Source organism: Carettochelys insculpta, chromosome 22 (assembly GCF_033958435.1).
Source record: "Carettochelys insculpta isolate YL-2023 chromosome 22, ASM3395843v1, whole genome shotgun sequence".
Taxonomy (NCBI): Eukaryota; Metazoa; Chordata; order Testudines; family Carettochelyidae; genus Carettochelys; species Carettochelys insculpta.
In genome coordinates this window covers 20,511,781-20,530,701 of record NC_134158.1, presented here as the reverse complement: position 1 = coordinate 20,530,701, position 18,921 = coordinate 20,511,781, and the positions used below count along the sequence as shown (strand labels likewise).

The following is an 18,921-nucleotide window of genomic DNA, read 5'->3' as shown; positions in this document are numbered from 1 at the left end:
AAAGATTACAGGCAGACCTGCGTTCGAGGATCTCCTCATGATGCATTAGCTGTGTGGGTGGCGCAGGGCCAAAACACACACAGCCGAGCTCTTCCTCAAGCTCTTACAGGTGGATTTGCCCCTGCACCTTCCGGCATTCTGGGATTTATCCACAGAGCCTGTTTTCTCCAGCTCTGGGGTGAGAAGGTGACCATTTAGTAACAAGCCTGAGCTCTAGGGAGCAGAGAGGGGCCTCAGGTTGGGTGTAGGGGTCAGGGTCAAAGCCCGAGGCAGGTTCTGAGCAGAACTGGAGACTTAAGACCCCCATCTCCTGGTTCCTCCAAGCAGGTGGGCCTGGATCGGCGGCTGGCCTGATGGATTTGTGTTGCAGAAGGACGTGCCGTCTGGCCTCGGTGTTCTTTAGCGTCTGGGACGCCAAGGGTTTTCACTGGTTCTAACCACCCGGTAACATGCAGAGCGGCCAGGCAGCCGTCCGGACAAGCAGCACTCCATCGTGAGGCGACGGAGAAGAGCCAACAATGGTTGGTGGACAACCCGCTTTTGTACCTTGGCCGGAGAGGCCCTGGGGCAGGCGCACTCTATGGTTGTTGTTAGGTAAAGCCCCCGCACTGGGAACTCGAGTGAAATGTGGGTATGGACAAAGGCTCAAAGGGAGAGCAGAGTCCTCCCTCTCTCTGGCAGTGCAGACAGGCCCAGGCACACCCAGGGAGGACAGAGAGCCACTGTGAGCCAGTGTTGGGGACAGTGGGGTTCTTTGGCGCAGGGGGTTCCCCTGGTTAGTGACGCAGCAGAGAGAAAGCGTTGGCTGGGCATCGGGCTTCCATTTCCAGCTGTTCAGGCTCATCGGCCGGCCTCTTGTCCGTGTGGGAGGAAATGGAGGAGCAGAGCTTCCCGCTCTCCTTTGCGTCCCGGGGAACCGCTGTGCTGTCACATCCTCACCTACTCACCTTGCTCAGGTGACCATAGCGAGAGTCTCATCCGGAAAGAGATCAGCCAGGTTCCTGCCTTCTCCCCATCTCACCCCAAAGCACCTCCTCCATTCCCCCATCTGTCCCTCCAGCCCCGCCTCAAATCCCCCACCTGTCCCCTTCATTCCTCCGTCCCCAGGGTCCCCTCCTTCCCCCTCCATCCCTCCCTTCTCAATCCTTCCAAGGTCCACCCTCCCCCCATCCACTTCAATAGCCCCCCTGCCTCCTCCCTCCATGACCTCCCCCCCACCCTGCACAAACTCTCTCTGTCCCCACCACCCTCCCTCCACCCAGCTCTCTGCCTCCAAACTGACGTTACCTGTTTCCAAGTCTCTGACAAGCTGGAGAGAAACGATCATGGATTCTCATGTGACCAGCTAAAGCACAAAGTGGGCTACTGGGGCCACAGGCTACAGGGCAGCAAAGCACCCATGGGAGCAGGCCGAGGGGTTTCTTACGCTACTATCCACAGCATGGGGTAGGGGAAGCACTTCAGTTGGAGTGGCATATGCTGGAGGTCTCATGCTGCCTTGTCAAAGCATCCTTGCAAGGGCTACCTACCACAGAGGACGGGTGCCTACCTCAAAGGAGCATTGCATCCCAGTTCGATACTAGGCCTCGTCACGACATGTAAGGAGGAACAGTGACTCACCCTGGACAGTAACCACAGTCCTAACCCTCTCTGCCCCAAGGGTCCATGTCCCCACACCGCCGACCAGAAAACTTTGGGAGGAGCAGCCATTGGGCCCCCCGCAGGCTCCGTCTCTCCTCACACCCTGCTCCAAAGCAAACCCCCCTTGGTTCCTTCTTGACCACAGAGTCCTCGCGAAACGCTGAAACAAGGGGATGGAGAGTCATGGAGAGGCGCTGTTACCAAAAGGCGGGAGCGACGACTTCGAGCCATGTTCCCAGAGGCGTGACATTGTAGGCCACTCCAAAGGAGTAGGGGACTTCTAAAGGCTTCTGTCCTATCCAGGTAGAGCACAAGGATTTGCCTAATATCTACCGGACATAATATGGACTCCCTATTGTCCCACTAGCTCCTGTGGAATGAGGAGGCTACTTTAGAGATAAACCCCAACTGCAGCCCCAGCATGCCCTTGCCGTGGAAGAATACCACGTACAGGGGATGTGCCATTAAGGTTGCGCTCTCTCTCTCTCTCTCTCTCTCTCACACACACACATGCACGGCTGGGGTAACTGCAACTAGAAAGACCGTTTTCACGGCTAGACAAGATAGGTGGCCATCAGCTTTAAGCAGGGCCTATTGAAACCCTTCTCATACTTGCTTTTGGTCCCAAAAGTGGGGCTGGAAGAGGTTTGTTATTCCTCTGAGGAACCTCTTTGTGGTTGGGTGGGACCGTCCAGTGCACCCCCTCCATAGCTGAGCAAGCGGCTGCTAGATGGATGAACTTCGGACGATGCATCTTTGCTGAGCAGTCAAAGGGTCAGGGCACATTCCAGGTTCCACAGAAGAGTTGCCTACACTGGACAGATTTGCTGGGACGCTTCCCACCCCTAGAACTTGGGCAACCACTGCAGGTAAAGTGCATAGTGTAGAGGACATCCTGCTGGGCTGGACCTCTTGCATTCCCTTTGGGCTTGAGTTCTGGAGGTGCTGGGACCATGTAGCAGCCATGCGCCAAGTTGGAGGATCCCCCAGGTCAGGATGTGCAGCGTGGCTGGGAGACAGATGGGCCGGTCCGCCGCAACAGGTAAGGGCGCCAAGTTTGTCTCGGCCAGGGAGGGGTGATCACAGACACGTGGGCCTCATCCCTCTTTAGCTGGGCCTTCAGCAGAAGAGGAGATGAAGGCCCTTGCCCACAGGAGGAAGCAAGCAGCACCCAGATAACGCCATCCAGTCTCTGCGCTGGAACACTTCTTGTGTTGATAAGCAGCAATTAATCCGCAGAGGGTTTTACTCACCATGTGAACGAGTCCTGAAGCAGCAGCGGGTGCATCTCCCATGCAGGAGGGTGTAGTTCAGTTTGTCTGCCACCACGCTCTGAGTGCCCAGAAGACAGGCCATGGATAAGGTGATGTTGTAATGGAGGCACCAGTCCTATCACCCCCAGGCAGAGAGGATGATCTGGCCCTTCCCTGGTGACTAACTTCATACATTCAGGCTCTGTTGTCCATCAGAGCTTTCACAGGCCAGCCTGCGATCGGGGTGGGCAAACGGCACCCACGTTCCTGACCTCCCTCCAGGGGAGGCTGTTAGGAAAGGAGATTGCCGCTAGGGACCGTTTGCCTTGGTCTGAGAGACCATTTCAACGAGGAAGGGTCCATCCAAGGAGAGAAGCTGTACCGTTTTCATGCGCTGGCTGGCTCTTTCCACCAGTCCAGGGAGTTTTTAACCCTGGTTGGTCATGACTGAGGTTCTGTCCCTGTTTGGTCTGTGCACCAAGTCGAACCTCGGCTGTAGGCGTCACTTGGAAGTCCAGCATGAGGGATCACTGCTGTGTTGGCTGTCATATGCCCCAGAAGCATACCAGGATGGTGGTGGTGCCATCAGATGGCACGTTCCCAGGCTCCATATGGGACTTAACAGCCACCAGGTCAAGGAAGAGTACATCGAAGCCCCATTGGGCTCATGGTCAGATCCTTCCCTCAAAAGCAAGTGAGGCAGCCTTATCAGGAGATACCTCTTGCATGGCTCCAGCTCAGTGTCGTACTCTGGGTATCAAGGGGAGGTGGCTCTGAAACTTCCAGTAGAACAGAGATTCCGGTTAGGTGGAATTCTGTCAGTACCAAGCACCACGGGGCTGTTGGTGCCCGGAGAGGGATGGAGACCTGGCCCAGACTCACTGGGTTGGTGCTGCTGATGGAACACATGACGGTTCTTGTGCTAAGAGCGGTTTATGAAGCTTGCCCTCATCTCACCTAGTGCCAGTGCCGACAGGACCTAGGAGTGAGTCTGCCAGCTGACACCAGCTATGGAGCATACCAAGTGAGATGGGGATCTGAGCCCTCTCTCTGTTTGAGAGAAGTGCCCAGACCACACTCCCGACCCACTTTCTTTCTCAGTTAAAGGCTGGAGTGGGGAGAGACTTGCCTGTGACAAGGGGCTGTGGTCAAAGAGCAGCCTCCATACAGCTGATCTTCTGGCAAGATCTCGGTCACAGTTGTTGGCAGAAGGAATGCGTTTATTGATGGTCCCCTGCCAGGATTACCTGGCAGCTAGTTCGACTCTGCTTCAAGGCCAGTGAGCCGGGCACTGATGTTTGGGGATAGGGTCCCCCATCACCGCCAGGGCCAATCCAAAGTCTTTTCTTTCTCGTTTCCCCTTTTTTTAAATAAACAACGCACCCAAAATAAAGACAAAAGAAGACTAAAGAGCTTTTAGAAGCTAAATACAGGTTTAACCTCTCTAAGCCCTGAGCCCTGACTGGTGGCAGATGGAAGAATTTGGTGAGAGTTCAAAATTGTTTAGCAGCATAACCAAACACTTCCATGGCTTAGTGGGCTCTTAGAAGACATGCTGGGGGGTAAATTACAGCTAAGCAACAGCACAGAACACAGAGCCAGGACTGGTGGCTGGAAACAAACTTCATGGGATCATGGTAAACTTGGCCACACTCATGATAAGTGGTCAGCCAGCTAACTAAAGTCATGCCGGATTATGGATGTTGCTAGATGAGAGGGTTCTGGATCAAAGAGGTTCAAGCTGTAGTAACAACCAAAGTAGAGTTAAGGTTCTGCAAATGGACAGCTAACGGCTCTGCCTCTAGCTGGGATGGCAGAGAAGGAAGTGAGAATGGGTAAACCTCACGTGCATGGACTAGCACAGTGATGTAGCATAAGGAGAGATGGCATGTGTGGGCCCGAAGGACACAGCTATCGATGCTGTCCGATCAGCAGCACAGGGACGCAGGAAGACCTATATTAGAGCAACCCTAAGGACGTTGCTCAGAGGAGAACTAAAAATTAATGATGACCTCAGAATAAGCGCTCGTGACTTGACCGCATTTGAACTGTGCAAACCAGGAATACCCGGCTTTAAAAGGGCCAGTTTCACACAAATGAAAATAATTATGATCCAGATCAGCTAGCAGGAAAGAATTTAATCAGGTACATATGAATAGTAATTGGTAATTATTCAAGAACACTTTGCTACAAGCCTCAAAAGCCACCGAAAAGAAAGAAGACTGCACTTGTGGAAAATAACCTGGCATAGATGGGAAGTGAAAGCTGTTATTATAGATAAAAAAAATTAAATACAGGGGAAGTTTGCAATAATGAATATAAAAATCAGAACCTAGGAGTTGTAGAAAATTGATAAGGGAAGCAAAAAGAAAACTATGGCCAGCAGAGTTAAGGGCAATAAGAAAGATTTTTTTTAATTATCTAATGAAGAAAAAGCATCTTAGAAATTGTGTTTTTCCATTACTACATGGAAATAGTAAGGTTGTCAATAATAATTCAGAGAAGGCAGAAATGTTCTGTATTGGGGGCAGGCAGATCATATGTTGATAATGCTCTTTGCCTTCTATTTTTAAAATCAAGAAGCCCAGATAACTTGCATCCAAGAATTTTAAAAGAGCTAGCCAAGTAGGCTGCTGATCCATTAATTCTGATTCGCAATAAGTCAGGAACTGCAAAAGTTCCAGGAGACTGAACAAAAGCTAATTTGTACCAATATTTAGAAAAGGTAAATAGAATGAAGTGGATAATTATAGACTGTCAGACTCACACCAATTCCAGGCAAGAAAATGGAGGGGCTGATAAGGAACTTGATTAATATTCATAGGAGGGTCATATAGATAATGCCAATCAAAATGGGATTATGGAAAACTGAACTTTGTCAAACTGCAATTACAATTTGGTTGACAAAGGTAATGGTGTTGATATAATATACTTAAATTTTGGTAAGGTATTTGACTTGTATTATACATCATCTTAATTACACTAGAAAAACAAAATTACAGCCCACATTCAATGGATTAAAGACTGGTTAAGTGACAGGTCTCTGTAATTGTAAATAGGGAACGGATATTGAGCAGGTCTGTTTCTAGAGTGGATCCTGCAGGAATAAGTTCTCGGCCTTTCACCATTGTATATTTTTAACAATGACCTGGAAGAAAACATAAAATTCTCATTCATAAAGTTGTGAATGACAAAGATAGAAGGTGTGGTAAACAATGAAGAGGACAGGTCACTGATACAAACCAATCTGGATTGCTCGGTAAACTGGCCACAAGCAAACAAAATATTTTTTAATGCACCTAAATTTAAAGTGCTTTATCAGGGAAAAAAAGAACATGATGGGGGACTATCCTGGGAATCTGGGACGGTGAAATATTTGGAAGTTGTCTTGGACACAAACACAAGTTCCTGCTGTGGCTAAAAAGGTTAATGCAATCCTGGCATGTGCCAAAAGAGGAATCGCGAGTTGAAGCAAAGAGGTTATTTCCCCTCTGTATTTGGCAGCGGTGTGACCAAGGCTGGGATCCTGTCTCCTGTTTTGGGGCCTTCAAGTCCAGGGAGATGCTGAAAAATTGCAGAGGGGTCAAAGAAGAGCTACGACAATGACCAAAGGATTAGAAAACTTACCTTACAGTGAGATATTCAAAGAGCTCCGGCCATTTAGCTCAACTGAAGAAGGGTAAGGGGTGACTAGATCCCAGTCTATCAAGTGCCTACCTGAGGAACAACAGGTCGATAATGGGCCTCTTGGTCTAGCAGAGGAAGGTCTAACAAAACCCACTGGCTGACATAGAAGCTGGGCAAATGAGATGAGATAACAGGTGTACATTTTTAACAGTACAGGGAATAACCTCTGAAATAACTTACCCAGAATCGTGTGGGATTCTACATCCAGGACAATTTTTAAAACCAAAATTGGCTTCCCCCCACCCCCGACCTAAGAGATCAGATTTCGCACCACCAGGAATTAATTCAGGGCAATGCCACACCCCAAGATAGACCGTGCCTTGTGTCTTCAAAACCTACGAATCCCTTTGCAACCAGAGGCTGAAGGCATACAGAGTGGAGAAGGAGCAGACCTAAGGGATCCGTTAGGTCTGATGTCTACATACTAGCATGGCAGAGAGTAGCATTAACACGCCGGCCATCCTAGCTGGCCTGCGACACAGAGGATCCTTAAGGACTTGTAGATTGAGATGTTCTAAGGGATGGAAATTAGGCCAGGTCTCCAGAAGGGGACGGCCTAGTTCTGAGCAGGCAGGGGACAGGAGATACGTCTCTTGCCCTGGCTGACCATTGCTTATTGCCTGGCTTGCAACACGCATCTCTCCACGCATGGATCCACCATGACGCTGTCAAGAGAACGCAAAACCTACAGGCATGTGTAGGGGTGCTGGTGTCCACTTGTTGATCAGAATGCCTGGTCAAAGACGCACCCCAGTTGCTCCAGTCTGCACCAATGACTGGGCCATTAAAGACCCAGTTGGCAGTGCAGTGGGGGGCCCAGGGCTAAGCCAAGCTGGTCCCCTACCTGTCCTGGCCCTGCTCAGTAAGTCAGGTTTCTGGGGGGAGCCAGGAGGGCTTCACCTGCTGCCCCTGCCTCGAGCACCGGCTCCATATTCCCATTGGCTGAGAACTGCAGCCAATGGAAGCTCTGAGGGCGAGGCTTGCCTCCTGGCTCCCCCACCTAGTAGCCAGACCTGCTGGCCTCTGCAATGTAGAGCCAGATCTGGCAGGGAGCCTACCTCAGCCCCACTGACTGGAAGCCGTCTGAAGTAAACCCATGCCTTAACCCTGAGCCCCAGCCCACTGCCATAGCACTGAGACCCCACCCCAGGCCCCCTGCTGCACCCCAAACCCCTCATCCACAGCCCCCGTCCAGAGCACCATTTCTGATGCTGATCAAAGCACTAGGAGGGTGCAGAGATTTCCAGGATCCTTCACCCGGGGCCAAGCTGCCAGAGGGTGCAGGTAGCGCTGGCAGGACTGGAGGTGAGCTGGTCTCAGGAGCAAAGGGAGCATCTGGTGAGCCCTGATGACGGGTTCTGGTGTGGCCATCCCCTTCATTGGCAACCATCCTACCACCCTCTGCACCCCTACTTCCTCCTCCCCACCGACATTCCCCTGTACAGCCCCCACTTCCTCCCCTCCCCCACACCACCAGGGACCTACCCCCTTCCCATCAGCTCAGACCAAAGTCCTCTACCAGGGATGGGGGGACAGAGGAGGCCACTCCTTGTCCTGCTTCCTAAGGTGGGGGCCTCCTCAGACACACCCCGTTCCAGCCATAGACCACGGTGACTGCCAGTGGGTCCTGCCACTCCCAGCCAAAGCTTGCCCCTATATCCCCCCTCCCCAGCCTGAGACCTCTCCCTACACCACATCGGGTGGCCAGGTGTCCAGGTTTCCTCTGGAACACCCTGCTGGAAAGAGATCCGGGTGGTTCCCGTCAGCAGCCCCGACCAGGCCGCGGACTACCCGGCTGTCAGTGCCACACAAACCACCTCCTCGTCTCCACACCACAGGGCTCCCAAGAAACAGCTGGCATGTCCCCCCGCCTGGCTCCTACACATGGGGCAGCCAGGGGGTGCCAGACATTCATAGAATCATAGAACACTAGGACTGGAAGGGACCTCGAGAGGCCATCGAGTCCAGCCCCCGCCCCAATGGCAGGACCAAGTACTATCTAAACCATCCCTGATAGACACTTATCCAACCTCTTCTTAGAAATCTCCAGACATGGAGATTCCACAACCTCCCTTGGCAATTTATTCCACTGTTTGACCACCCTGACAGTTAGGAACCTTTTCCTAATGTCCAACCTAAACCTCCCTTGCTGCAGTTGAAGCCCGTTGCCTCTTTTTCTATCATCAGAGGCCAAGAACAACAAGTTTTCTCTCTCCTCCTTGTGACTCCCTTTTAGATACCTGAAAACCGCTATCATGTCTCCCCTCAATCTTCTCTTTTCCGAACTAAACAAGCCCAATTCTTTCAACCTCTTTTCATAGGTCACATTCTCTAGACCTTTAATCATTCTTGTTGCTCTTTTCTGGACCCTCTCTAGTTTCTCCACATCTTTTTTGAACTGCGGTGCCCAGAACTGGACACAATACTCCAGCTGAGGCCTAACCAGCGCAGAGTAGAGCAGGAGAATGACTTCTCGTGTCTTGTTCACAACACACCTGTTAATGCATCCCAGAATCATGTTTGCTTTTTTTGCAACAGCATCACACTGTTGACTCATATTTAGCTTGTGGTCCACTATAACCCCTAGATCCCATTCTGCTGTAAAGGGATTTTGACATTGCCTCAACAGCTGCCATTGGCCGGGAGCAACAGCCAATTGGAGCTGCGGGGTTGGTGCCAGTGGGTGGCAACTTCGCAGAGCCACATGCTGCTGCTTCTGGGAGCAGCTTGAGGTAAGCGCTGGCTGGAGCCCGAACCCTACCTGATTTGCCCAGCTCTGATCCCCCCTCCAAACCTCTCGGTTCCAGCCTGGAGCCCCCTCCTGTACCCCACATCACTGGCCCCCACCCCAGAACCCACACTGCTGGCTAGAGGCTGTACCCCCCTCCCACACCCCAACCCCCTACCCCAGCCTGGTGAGAATAAGCCAGTGAGAGGGGAGTCAGTGGGGGGCAGTGCCCCTGAGGGGGGCCGGGGCCGGGGCCGGGGCCTTAGGGCTGCCAACTTCCACTGGCACAAAACCAACCACCCCTGCACCCTCACCCCATGTGCAGCTACCCCTGGTGCCAACCTGCCCCTCATTTCTCCCCCAGCAGCCACTTCCCCTCCCCCAGCTACCCCCTGTTCATTTCCTGGCCAGTCATCTCCCCGCCCAGAACACGTTCCTCTCTTCCTCCACCCCACCCCACAGCCAGCACCACCGACAGCCACACTCCCTATCCCCCCGCCTCTGGCCAGCCATCCCCAGCCACTGCCCCCCACCCTTGCTACAGGACCCCACACAAAGAGGAGCAAATTCTCCATCCCCAGCAACAGGGCTAGTGGGGAGGGCAGGGGATCAGAGCTGACCCAGCCATAGGATGGCTTGGGGTGAGCGCCCCAGGCCATGCGCTCTGTGGCAGCCACTGAAACCATCATAAAAACATAAGAAGGGCCAGACTGGGTCAAACCAAAGGTCCATCCAGCCCAGTGTCCTGTCTGCCCTCAGTAGCCAATGCCAGGTGCTCCAGAGGGAGTGAACTGAACAGGGAACCTTCTCTCTCCTGCCGTTCATCTCCAGCTACTGACATGTACATGGAAGATAACAGCCTGGCCCTGCCTCCCAGCCACTTGAAAGACTGAGTTCAAATACAAGGTGAAAAGGGCCAGGAGCTGCTCCCTGCCAGAGAACCTGCCTCCCCCACCCCGACTCCACCTCCATCATAAAGGCCCTACTGTAGAGGTCCAGGAACACACCTACCAGGTTTGCCCCCGTGCAGCATTTCATTTTGGCCTGGCGTCCAGGCTGATCCCTGTTCTACAGGACAAGTTCTGGCCTGGGCCAGGCATGTGCAACACTAGGGAAGTGGAGGAAATGCTGCTGGGGGCTCACTCCAGGAGCTGCACATTGGATGTTTATCAGTGGCAGTGGCCACTGCCCTCTGCCTCACGAAAGAGGCTCATCATAAGAACAGCCATGTTGGGTCAGACCAAAGGTCCATCCAGCCCAGTGTCCTGTCTGCTGACAGTGGCCAATGCCATGTGACCCAGAGGGAACTGATCAGGTAACGATCTCTCTCCTGCCGTCCATCTCCAGCCTCTGACAAACAGAGGCCAGGGACACCATTCCTTACCCATCCTGGCTAACAGCCATTAATAGAGCTAACCGCCATGAATTTCTCTAGCTGATTTTCAAACCCAGTTGTAGTCCTAACCTCCACAGCCTCCTCTGGCAAGGAGTTCCCCAGGTTGACCATGCCCTGTGCAAAGGAGAACTTCCTTCCATTTGTTTTAAACCCGCTGCCCCTTACTTTCCCTGGTGCCCCCTAGTTCTTGTGTTCTGGGAACAAGTAAATAATTTTTCCTCATTCACTTTCTCCTCTGGACTGGGCCCTGGGTTTCCTGCCTCCCTGGAGAAGTGGAGCGCAGTGGGCTGGGAGGTGGGCAGTGGAGAAGCTGCTGGGTCACTCATGCTCCCACAGTGTGTGGGGAGCCCGAGTGCTGGGAGACACCCTTGGGATTTCTTCCGGCTCCTGTTGAGCCAGAGAGGGGGCAAGGGGGACAGGAAGAGCAGAGCAGAGGTGAGGTCGGGGAGGGCCTGCAGTGGGGGAATTGCCCTGGGATGGGGGGGGGAGCAGCCTCAGGATCCTCTGAGACAGCCCTGGAGGGGGAGGACTCCTCTGCCCAGCACCCAGCAGTGTGCCCCCTCTGACAGCCCTGATGCTGTTAAGGCTTGGGGAAGGAGAGCAGTCAATAGGAGCAGAGGGAAACCATCCCATAGTTGGGACCCTCCTTCCAGAGGGTGCTACGTTATCCTCTCGCGCCAAGGATACCTCTCTGGGGGAGGAAACACTAGTTGTTAGGAAGAGGCAGGTGTTAGTAGTAGGGGATTCCATCATTAGAAATATAGATAGTTGGGTTTGTGATGACCGGGAGAACTGTATGGTGACTTGCCTGCCTGGTACGCAGGCTGCGGATCTTTTGAGGCATCTAGATAGACTTATATGCAGTGCTGGGGAGGAGCCGGTGGTCATGGTACATGTAGGTACCAATGACATAGGGAAGGGTAGGAGAGATGTCCTGGAAGCCAAATTTAGGTTGCTAGGAAGGAGACTGAAATCCAGGACCTCTATGGTGGCATTCTCAGAAATGCTTCCAGTTCCATGCACAGGGCCAGATAGACAGGCAGAGCTTCAGAGTTTCAATGCGTGGATGAGACGATGGTATAGGGAGGAGGGGTTTAGATTTATTAGAAACTGGGGACACTTTTGGGGAAGGGGGAGCCTATACAGGAACGAGGGGCTCCACCTAAAACAAGGTGGATCCAGACTGCTGGCTGGAAACATTAAAAAGGGCATAGAGCAGTTTTTAAACTAAGAGATGAGGGAAAGCCGATTGGTGCAGGGGAGCACGTGGATCGGATGGAGACTTCTCTTAAAGAGACTCCATTGATAGAGATTTCCTAGAACTCAGTCAGAAAGAGAAGATGGGAGATGGTAAAGTATGGGCCAGATCAGATGAGAAACAGTCACATATAAAAAAAAAAATCCAATGCCATCAGTGAAGGGCAGACATATAGATAGTGGTAGTTTTTTAAAGTGCTTTTACACAAATGCTAGAAGTCTGTCTAATAAGATGGGTGAACTTGAGAACCTCATATCAGAGGAGGAGATTGACGTAACAGGCATCACAGAAACCTGGTGGAATGAGGACAAATCGGTGGGACACAATGAGACCGGGATATAAAATATATCAGAAAGACAGAACGGGTCGTGCGGATGGTGGAGTGGTACTGTATGTAAAAGATAATATAGACTCAAATGAAGTAAAAATCCTAAGTGAATCAAATTGTTCCATAGAATCATTATGGACATCAATTCCTTCCTCTAATAGGACTATGGCACTAGGAATGTATTATCGACCACCTAACCAGGAGAGTGATAGTGATGCTGAGATGTTAAGGGAGATCAAAATAAAAAATTTTAGTAACAGGGGATTTCAATTATCCCCACATGGACAGGGTACGTGTCACCTCAGGACGGGATTCAGAGATAAAATTTCTCGATGCCTTAAATGACTGCTTCTTGGAGCAGCTGGTACAGGAACCCACAAGGGGAGAGTCCATTCTTGATCTAGTACTGACTGGAACGCAGGATCTGGTCCAAGAAGTAACTATTACAGGACCACTTGGAAATAGTGACCATAGTATAACAACATTTAATATTCCTGTGTTGGGAAGAACACCGCAGCAGTCCAACACTCTGGCATTTAATTTCAATAAGGGGAATTATACAAAAATGAGGAGGTTAGTTAAACAGAAATTAAAAGGTAGAGTAACTAAAGTAAAATCCCTGCAGGCTGCATGGAAACTTGTCAAGGACACTATATTAGAGGCCCAACTTAAATGTATACCCCAAATTAAAAAACACAGTAAGAGACCTAAAAGAGAGCCACTGTGGCTTAACAACCATGTAAAAGAGGCAGTGAGAGATAAAAAGGCATCCTTTAAAAAGTGGAAGTCAAATCCTAGTGAGGAAAATAGAAAGGAACATAAACACTGCCAAATTAAGTGTAAAAATGTAATAAGAAAAGCCAAAAAAGATTTTGAGGAACAGTTAGCCATAAATTCAACAAACAATAGTAAAATGTTTAAGTACATTAGAAGCAGGAAGCCCGCTAAAAAAGCAGTGGGACCCCTGGACGATAGAGATATAAAAGGAGCAATCAAGGAAGATGATGCCGTTGCAGAGAAACTAAATGATTTCTTTGCTTCAGTCTTCACGGATGAGGATGTTACAGAGGTTCCCAAATCTGAGCCGTCCTTTGTAGGTGACAAATCTGAAGAACTGTCCCAGATTGAAGTGTCAGTAGAAGAGGTTTTGGAACTAATTGATAAGCTAAACAGTAACAAGTCTCCAGGACCAGATGGCATTCACTCAAGGGTTCTGAAAGAACTCAAATGTGAAATTGCAGAGCTATTAATGGTGGTTTGTAACCTATCCTTTAAATCAGCTTCAATACTCAATGACTGGAAGACAGCTAATATAATACCAATATTTAAAAAGGGCTCTAGAGGAGACCCTGGCAATTGCAGACCGGTAAGTAACATCAGTACCGAGCAAATTAGTAGAAACAATAGTAAAGAATAAAATTGTCAGACAAATAGAAGAACATGATTTGTTGGGCAAAAGTCAGCATGGTTTCTGTAGAGGGAAGTCGTGTCTTACTAATCTATTAGAGTTCTTTGAAGGGGTTAACAAACATGCAGACGGGGGGATCCAGTTGACATAATATACTTAGATTTCCAGAAAGCCTTTGACAAGGTCCCTCACCAAAGGCTCTTATGTAAATTAGGTGGTTATGGGATAGGAGGAAAGATCCTTTCATGGATTGGAAACTGGTTAAAAGACAGGAAACCAAGGGCTGGAATAAATGGTAAATTTTCCACAATGGAGGGGGGTAACTAGTGGTGTTCCCCAAGGGTCAGTCCTGGGACCAATCCTGTTCAACTTGTTCATCAATGATCTAGAGAAAGGGGTAAGCAGTGAGGTGGCAAAGTTTGCAGATGATACCAAGCTGTTCAGGATAGTCAAAACCAAAGTAGATCGTGAAGAACTTCAAAAAGATCTCAGCAAACTGAGTGATTGGGCAGCAAAATGGCAAATGAAATTTAATGTGGGTAAGTGTAAGGTCATGCACTTTGGGAAAAATAACCCCAATTACACATACAATGTGATGGGGACAAATTTAGATACACCAGATCAGGAAAGGGATCTTGGAATTATAGTGGATAGTTCTCGGAAAACATCCACGCAGTGTGCAGCGACAGTCAGTAAAGCAAATAGGATGTTAGGAATTATTAAAAAAGGGATAGAGAATAAGACAAAGAATATCATACTTCCCCTGTATAAAACTATGGTACGCCCACATCTTGAGTACTGCGTGCAGATGTGGTGTCCTCACCTCAAAAAAGATATCCTGGCATTAGAAAAAGTTCAGAAAAGGGCATCTACAATGATTAAGGGTTTGGAAAGGGTCCCGTGTGAGGAGAGGCTAGAGAGACTGGGACTTTTCAGTCTAGAAAAGAGGAGCTTGAGGGGCGATATGATAGAGGTATATAAAAATCATGAATGGCGTGGAGAAAGTGAATATTGAAAAGTTATTTACTTCTTCCCATAATATAAGAACTAGAGGACACCAAATGAAATTAATGGGTAGTAGGTTCAAAACTAATAAAAGAAAATTTTTCTTCACACAGCGCACAGTCAACCTGTGGAACTCCTTGCCGGAGGAGGCTGTGAAGGCCAGCACTCTAACAGAGTTTAAAATAGAGCTTGATAAATTTTTGGAGGTTAGGTCCGTAAGTGGCTATTAGCCAAGGGTAAAGTATGGTGCCCGTAGCCTTTAGTCAAAGGCTGGAGAGAGATGGCAGGAAACAAATTGCTTGATCATTGTCTTCGGTTCACCTCTTCTGGGGCACCTGGCACTGGCCACTGTCGGCAGACAGGATACTGGGCTGGATGGACCTTTGGTCTTACCCAGTATGGCCGTTCTTATGGGATTGTCCCATATCTAGCACCCTCAACACTGGGTTCCACCCTCCTTTGGCACCCAGATCCTCTGCCTTCCACCCCCATCTGGACCCCCCACCCCCGGCTTGCAGAGCCCAGCTCCTCTGCTGCCCACCTCTGGGGTGCTCCCCGGCCCCACGTCTGCAGGTCCCAAGCACCCAGGTCTCGGTCAGCTGCTTTCCCCCCCACACACACCTCTGCAGGCTCCACTCCCCATGCTGCATGCTCAGTTCACCCCCATCCCATCACAGCCTGGCTGACATGGCCCCTTCCACCTCCTGGAGGCAGAGACCCACAGCTGAGGCTGTGAGAAAGGTGGGGCAGGGGCCAGCAATTTTCATCCCCCACCTCCCCCGCCCCACAAAGCCTTTGCCTCCTGGCTACAAATGCACAGTCCCAAGCAGGGAACCCCCCTGCTCCTCAGAGGTTTGCTCTATATCCCCTTTTAGCCCCTCCCCCCACCAAGGAATCTCAGCTCCCTGGGGCTGCCCCTTGTACCACTTGGGTGTGCCTTAGTGGGCAGACATGGGGGGTGACACATAATGGGGCTACCTAGAGTCTGAATCCCAAGCCCTGCTGGGCACCCCCAGACCACTGGTCCCCAGAAGCACCCCCAGCCAATGTCACACCCCTGTGCATACCCAGTTGCACAGAAGCAAATATATTCTGCTCCTGGATGTAAAAAGTCAGTGAGTGTCTTCCCCAGACCTGAGGTGGGTTGGAGCCAGACCTCAGCTCAGGGTTTCCCTCTATGCTAGCACCACAGAGATGCAAACGTTGGCAGGGGCCCATGCTGGGAGGGGATACAGAACACAGGGGGGCAGCGAGCTGGTGGCTGCTTCTCCCAGGAGTGTGGGGGTTACAGGGCTGAGGGATGGTTCGGGGATGGGTTCAGCCAGGCTGGCAGGGGTATGTACTGGGGTGATGTGGGAGGGAAGGGGCCCACTGGCTGGGGGACACCAGAGATACAGAGTCAGGGAACTAGCAGGGGGTGAGGCTGTACCAGCAGTACAAGTGGTACGGGGCCAGAGGGGGCAGGTGAGTGCCTGTGCTGGGGCAATGTGCCAGGGTGAGAAGAGGGGGGTGGTACAGGGTAACATGCAGGTGACTATGCCTCCCAGGGAATGCAGGTGGCACTGGGAGGGAGGTGAGTGGTACAGGGATGTCAGGCCTGTGGGTGCTCATCCTGGGAAGCCCAGGCAGTATGGGGATGGTGGGCACAAGGGACAACATACCAGTGTAGGGCTGCTCTAGGGCTCCACGTGAGGGTGAAGCCTGGGCATAGCCAGAGCACTCTGGGCCCTGCCACATGTGGTTGTCACTGCTGCACATGAGCCAGGGCTGCCCAGGGTGGGGCTGGCAAGCCAGGCTGCTCCCGGCACAAGCCCAGAATCCAAGAGGCATACTTTGTATTGCCGGGGGAGGGGGCGGGGGGGCCCACAGGAGCCAGGCACTAGCCAGAGTGGAGGAGTTGGGGTGGACGGCTGGGCAGTTTAAGACACACACACACAGAGTCCATGGACCCAGCTCCTGCAATCACGCGACCCCAGCAAAAGCTCAGATTCTGCAGTTTAAATAAGAAATTCTCTCGCCCATGTAACTGGGAAGAAACCCTCAAAACCGGGGCCTGGGGTAACCGAGGCAGCTGCAGTACCTGGGCCTGCTGAGAGCCAGAGCCTGTAGCTTTGTGAGGCCGCAGCTGTCTTGAGCAGTCAGGGGAGGTTTTTTTTATTGCCAGGCCATTACTCTGCCCAGCTAATCCCACCCCAGCAGGGAGCTCTGCCTGGGGCAGAAGGGGCACGGTGCAGAGGGGCCAGCCCATCCCAGTGAGTAACCACTGGGAGCCTGGAGGGGACCCCTGCTGTCCCCGAAGTGCGGAGGGCAGAGCCATGGTTGCCTGTGATGTGAGGTACCAGGGGGCCAGCGTTGGCATCACCTGGCCCTCGAGGGTTTGCCGGGGGCAGACCCAGGGGCTCAAGTGCAGGAACTGGGGTGGGGGGGCTGCCCCCGACAGGGTACAGGTTCCCTACCAGCTGGGCAGGAGATTCCCAGGGGTCCCATCCCTTCGCCTACCGCCACCCCGCAGCGCCCCCTGGTGGGCAGCCGGGGGAAATCACTCACCTGTGGACGGCTCGCCAGCCTCGGCTCTCCACGTCTCGATGATGAGGGAGAAGGTGCCCTGGAGCGGAGAGAGAACAGAGAGCGTGAAGTGGTGTGGGGGAGGGGGGTGGCATGGGGGCACACGGAGATAAGGAGGAGGAGGTGGGGGTAGGGGTGTGGTGGGGGCTGCCCTGGGGTGCTGAGAGGAGGGGGATGCTGAGCCTGACTTACCGGGAGGAGGGGGAAATACAGAAACACAATTAGATGCTCAGATGGGAGCATCACGATCACCTCATCTGACCCCCCGGGCAGCACAGGCCAGAGCCCTGCCAAACGCCCAGAGCGGATCCGCCCGCCTGCATTTCCACATGCTCAGGGCTAGGGGTCACCCTGCACCGCCAGGCCAGGTGTTCCGGGGATAATCCCCCTCCCTAGGGAAAACCTGATTCCCCCTCTGGGTCCAGCTGCAAGGGCAGGTGCGGGGTTTCCCCGCTCAGCTGGGGAGCCCTTGATTCAGCACTTCTCCCCCCAGCAGGGGCTGACAGCCAGGTCATCACCCCAAACCCCGAAGGGAAGAGACCCTCTCGGCTCCAACTCTGATCCCTGGTTTACGCATCTAGACCTTTTGGCCCTGGTGTCGCACCAGGAGCCCGTGTTCCGCTGGTCCTCCGCCGCGAGCCCCGGATCGTGGCCAGAGTCGCTGCTTCCCCGGGAGCGAGCCCCGGAGCCTGCTAGTACGGCCAGCTGCCTCTGTGCCTATGGGGCTCCGGCGCCAGGGAGCCGGGTGAGAAACACATGTGGTTTGCTTGATGCCAGGTTACCAACAAGCCACCCCAATGGCTCTGACTCCCTGTGTAATCCCCCGGGGGCGGCTGTATTGGAAGAAGGGGTGGGTAATGGGGGTTATTATTGGCAAAGGGCTGCACAGAAGGGGGCCTGGGTAATAGGCAGCTGAGGGAGCTGCAAGGGGGTGCATTAAATGAAGGGGGCTGGGGCATGCAATGCAGAGGGGGCTGTTCAGAAGAGCACCCTGGGGCCTGTGTCAACCCACACAGCCAGCTACGCAGAGAGCAACCTGGCCTGGTACTGGCCTGGGAACCCTTAACACAGGGTGTAGGATGAACTCAGGGCAAACAGGGGCCACCAGCCCAGCTGCCTAGAGGAGCTATGACCAGGGAGGTTGGATGAGGAAGGGCGAGCCAGGCAGACACCTCTAACACAAAGACTCTAAACTTAGGCCAGTGACGTGCCCAGATCCAGAGCCCCAAATCCCAGCTAGAGTAAAAATGCAGCTGCCAGGCAGCCAGAGCAGAGGGCGGGGGGCTTCCCTGGCTCTCAGCTGGTGCAGTCACCTGCTGTAAGGTGGTTGGGGGCGCAGGTGGGCATTCAGTGCCAGCGGCTCCTGGCCTTCAGAGGCCAAGGGCAGGCTCTGGAGACCAGTGTGGTGATGCAGAGGACACCAGAGAGCCAGAGGAGTGCACAAAGGAGATCGCTGGGGACACAGCAGGGCAGGGTCTCAGCCTCTCTGACAGCCCCTGTGCTACCTAACAGTGGGGGGCCAGGGCAAGTCCCAAGGAAGGGGAACGTCAGGCTGGAGCAGAGAGAAGGGAATGCTGGTTGGGCCTGGAGCCCTCCCTCACCGCAATGGGGGAGGTGAGGGTTGGACAGCTGAGTTTGCGGTGGCCAGGAGA

General features: G+C 52.5%; 1 protein-coding gene across 2 annotated transcripts in view; it reads right to left on the bottom strand.

Annotated features, from left to right (window-relative positions):
* Positions 1-18,921, bottom strand: part of DLL3 (delta like canonical Notch ligand 3) — a 356,208-nt gene that overhangs the window by 329,997 nt on the left and 7,290 nt on the right. For both annotated transcript variants that reach the window (XR_012648465.1, XM_075016362.1), the window contains exon 3: positions 17,252-17,309. Coding sequence is in view for 1 of the 2 variants with exons in the window: in XM_075016362.1 (XP_074872463.1) it covers positions 17,252-17,309 (58 nt within the window). In the remaining variant the exon portion in view is untranslated. The remainder of the gene's footprint in view (positions 1-17,251; positions 17,310-18,921) is intronic.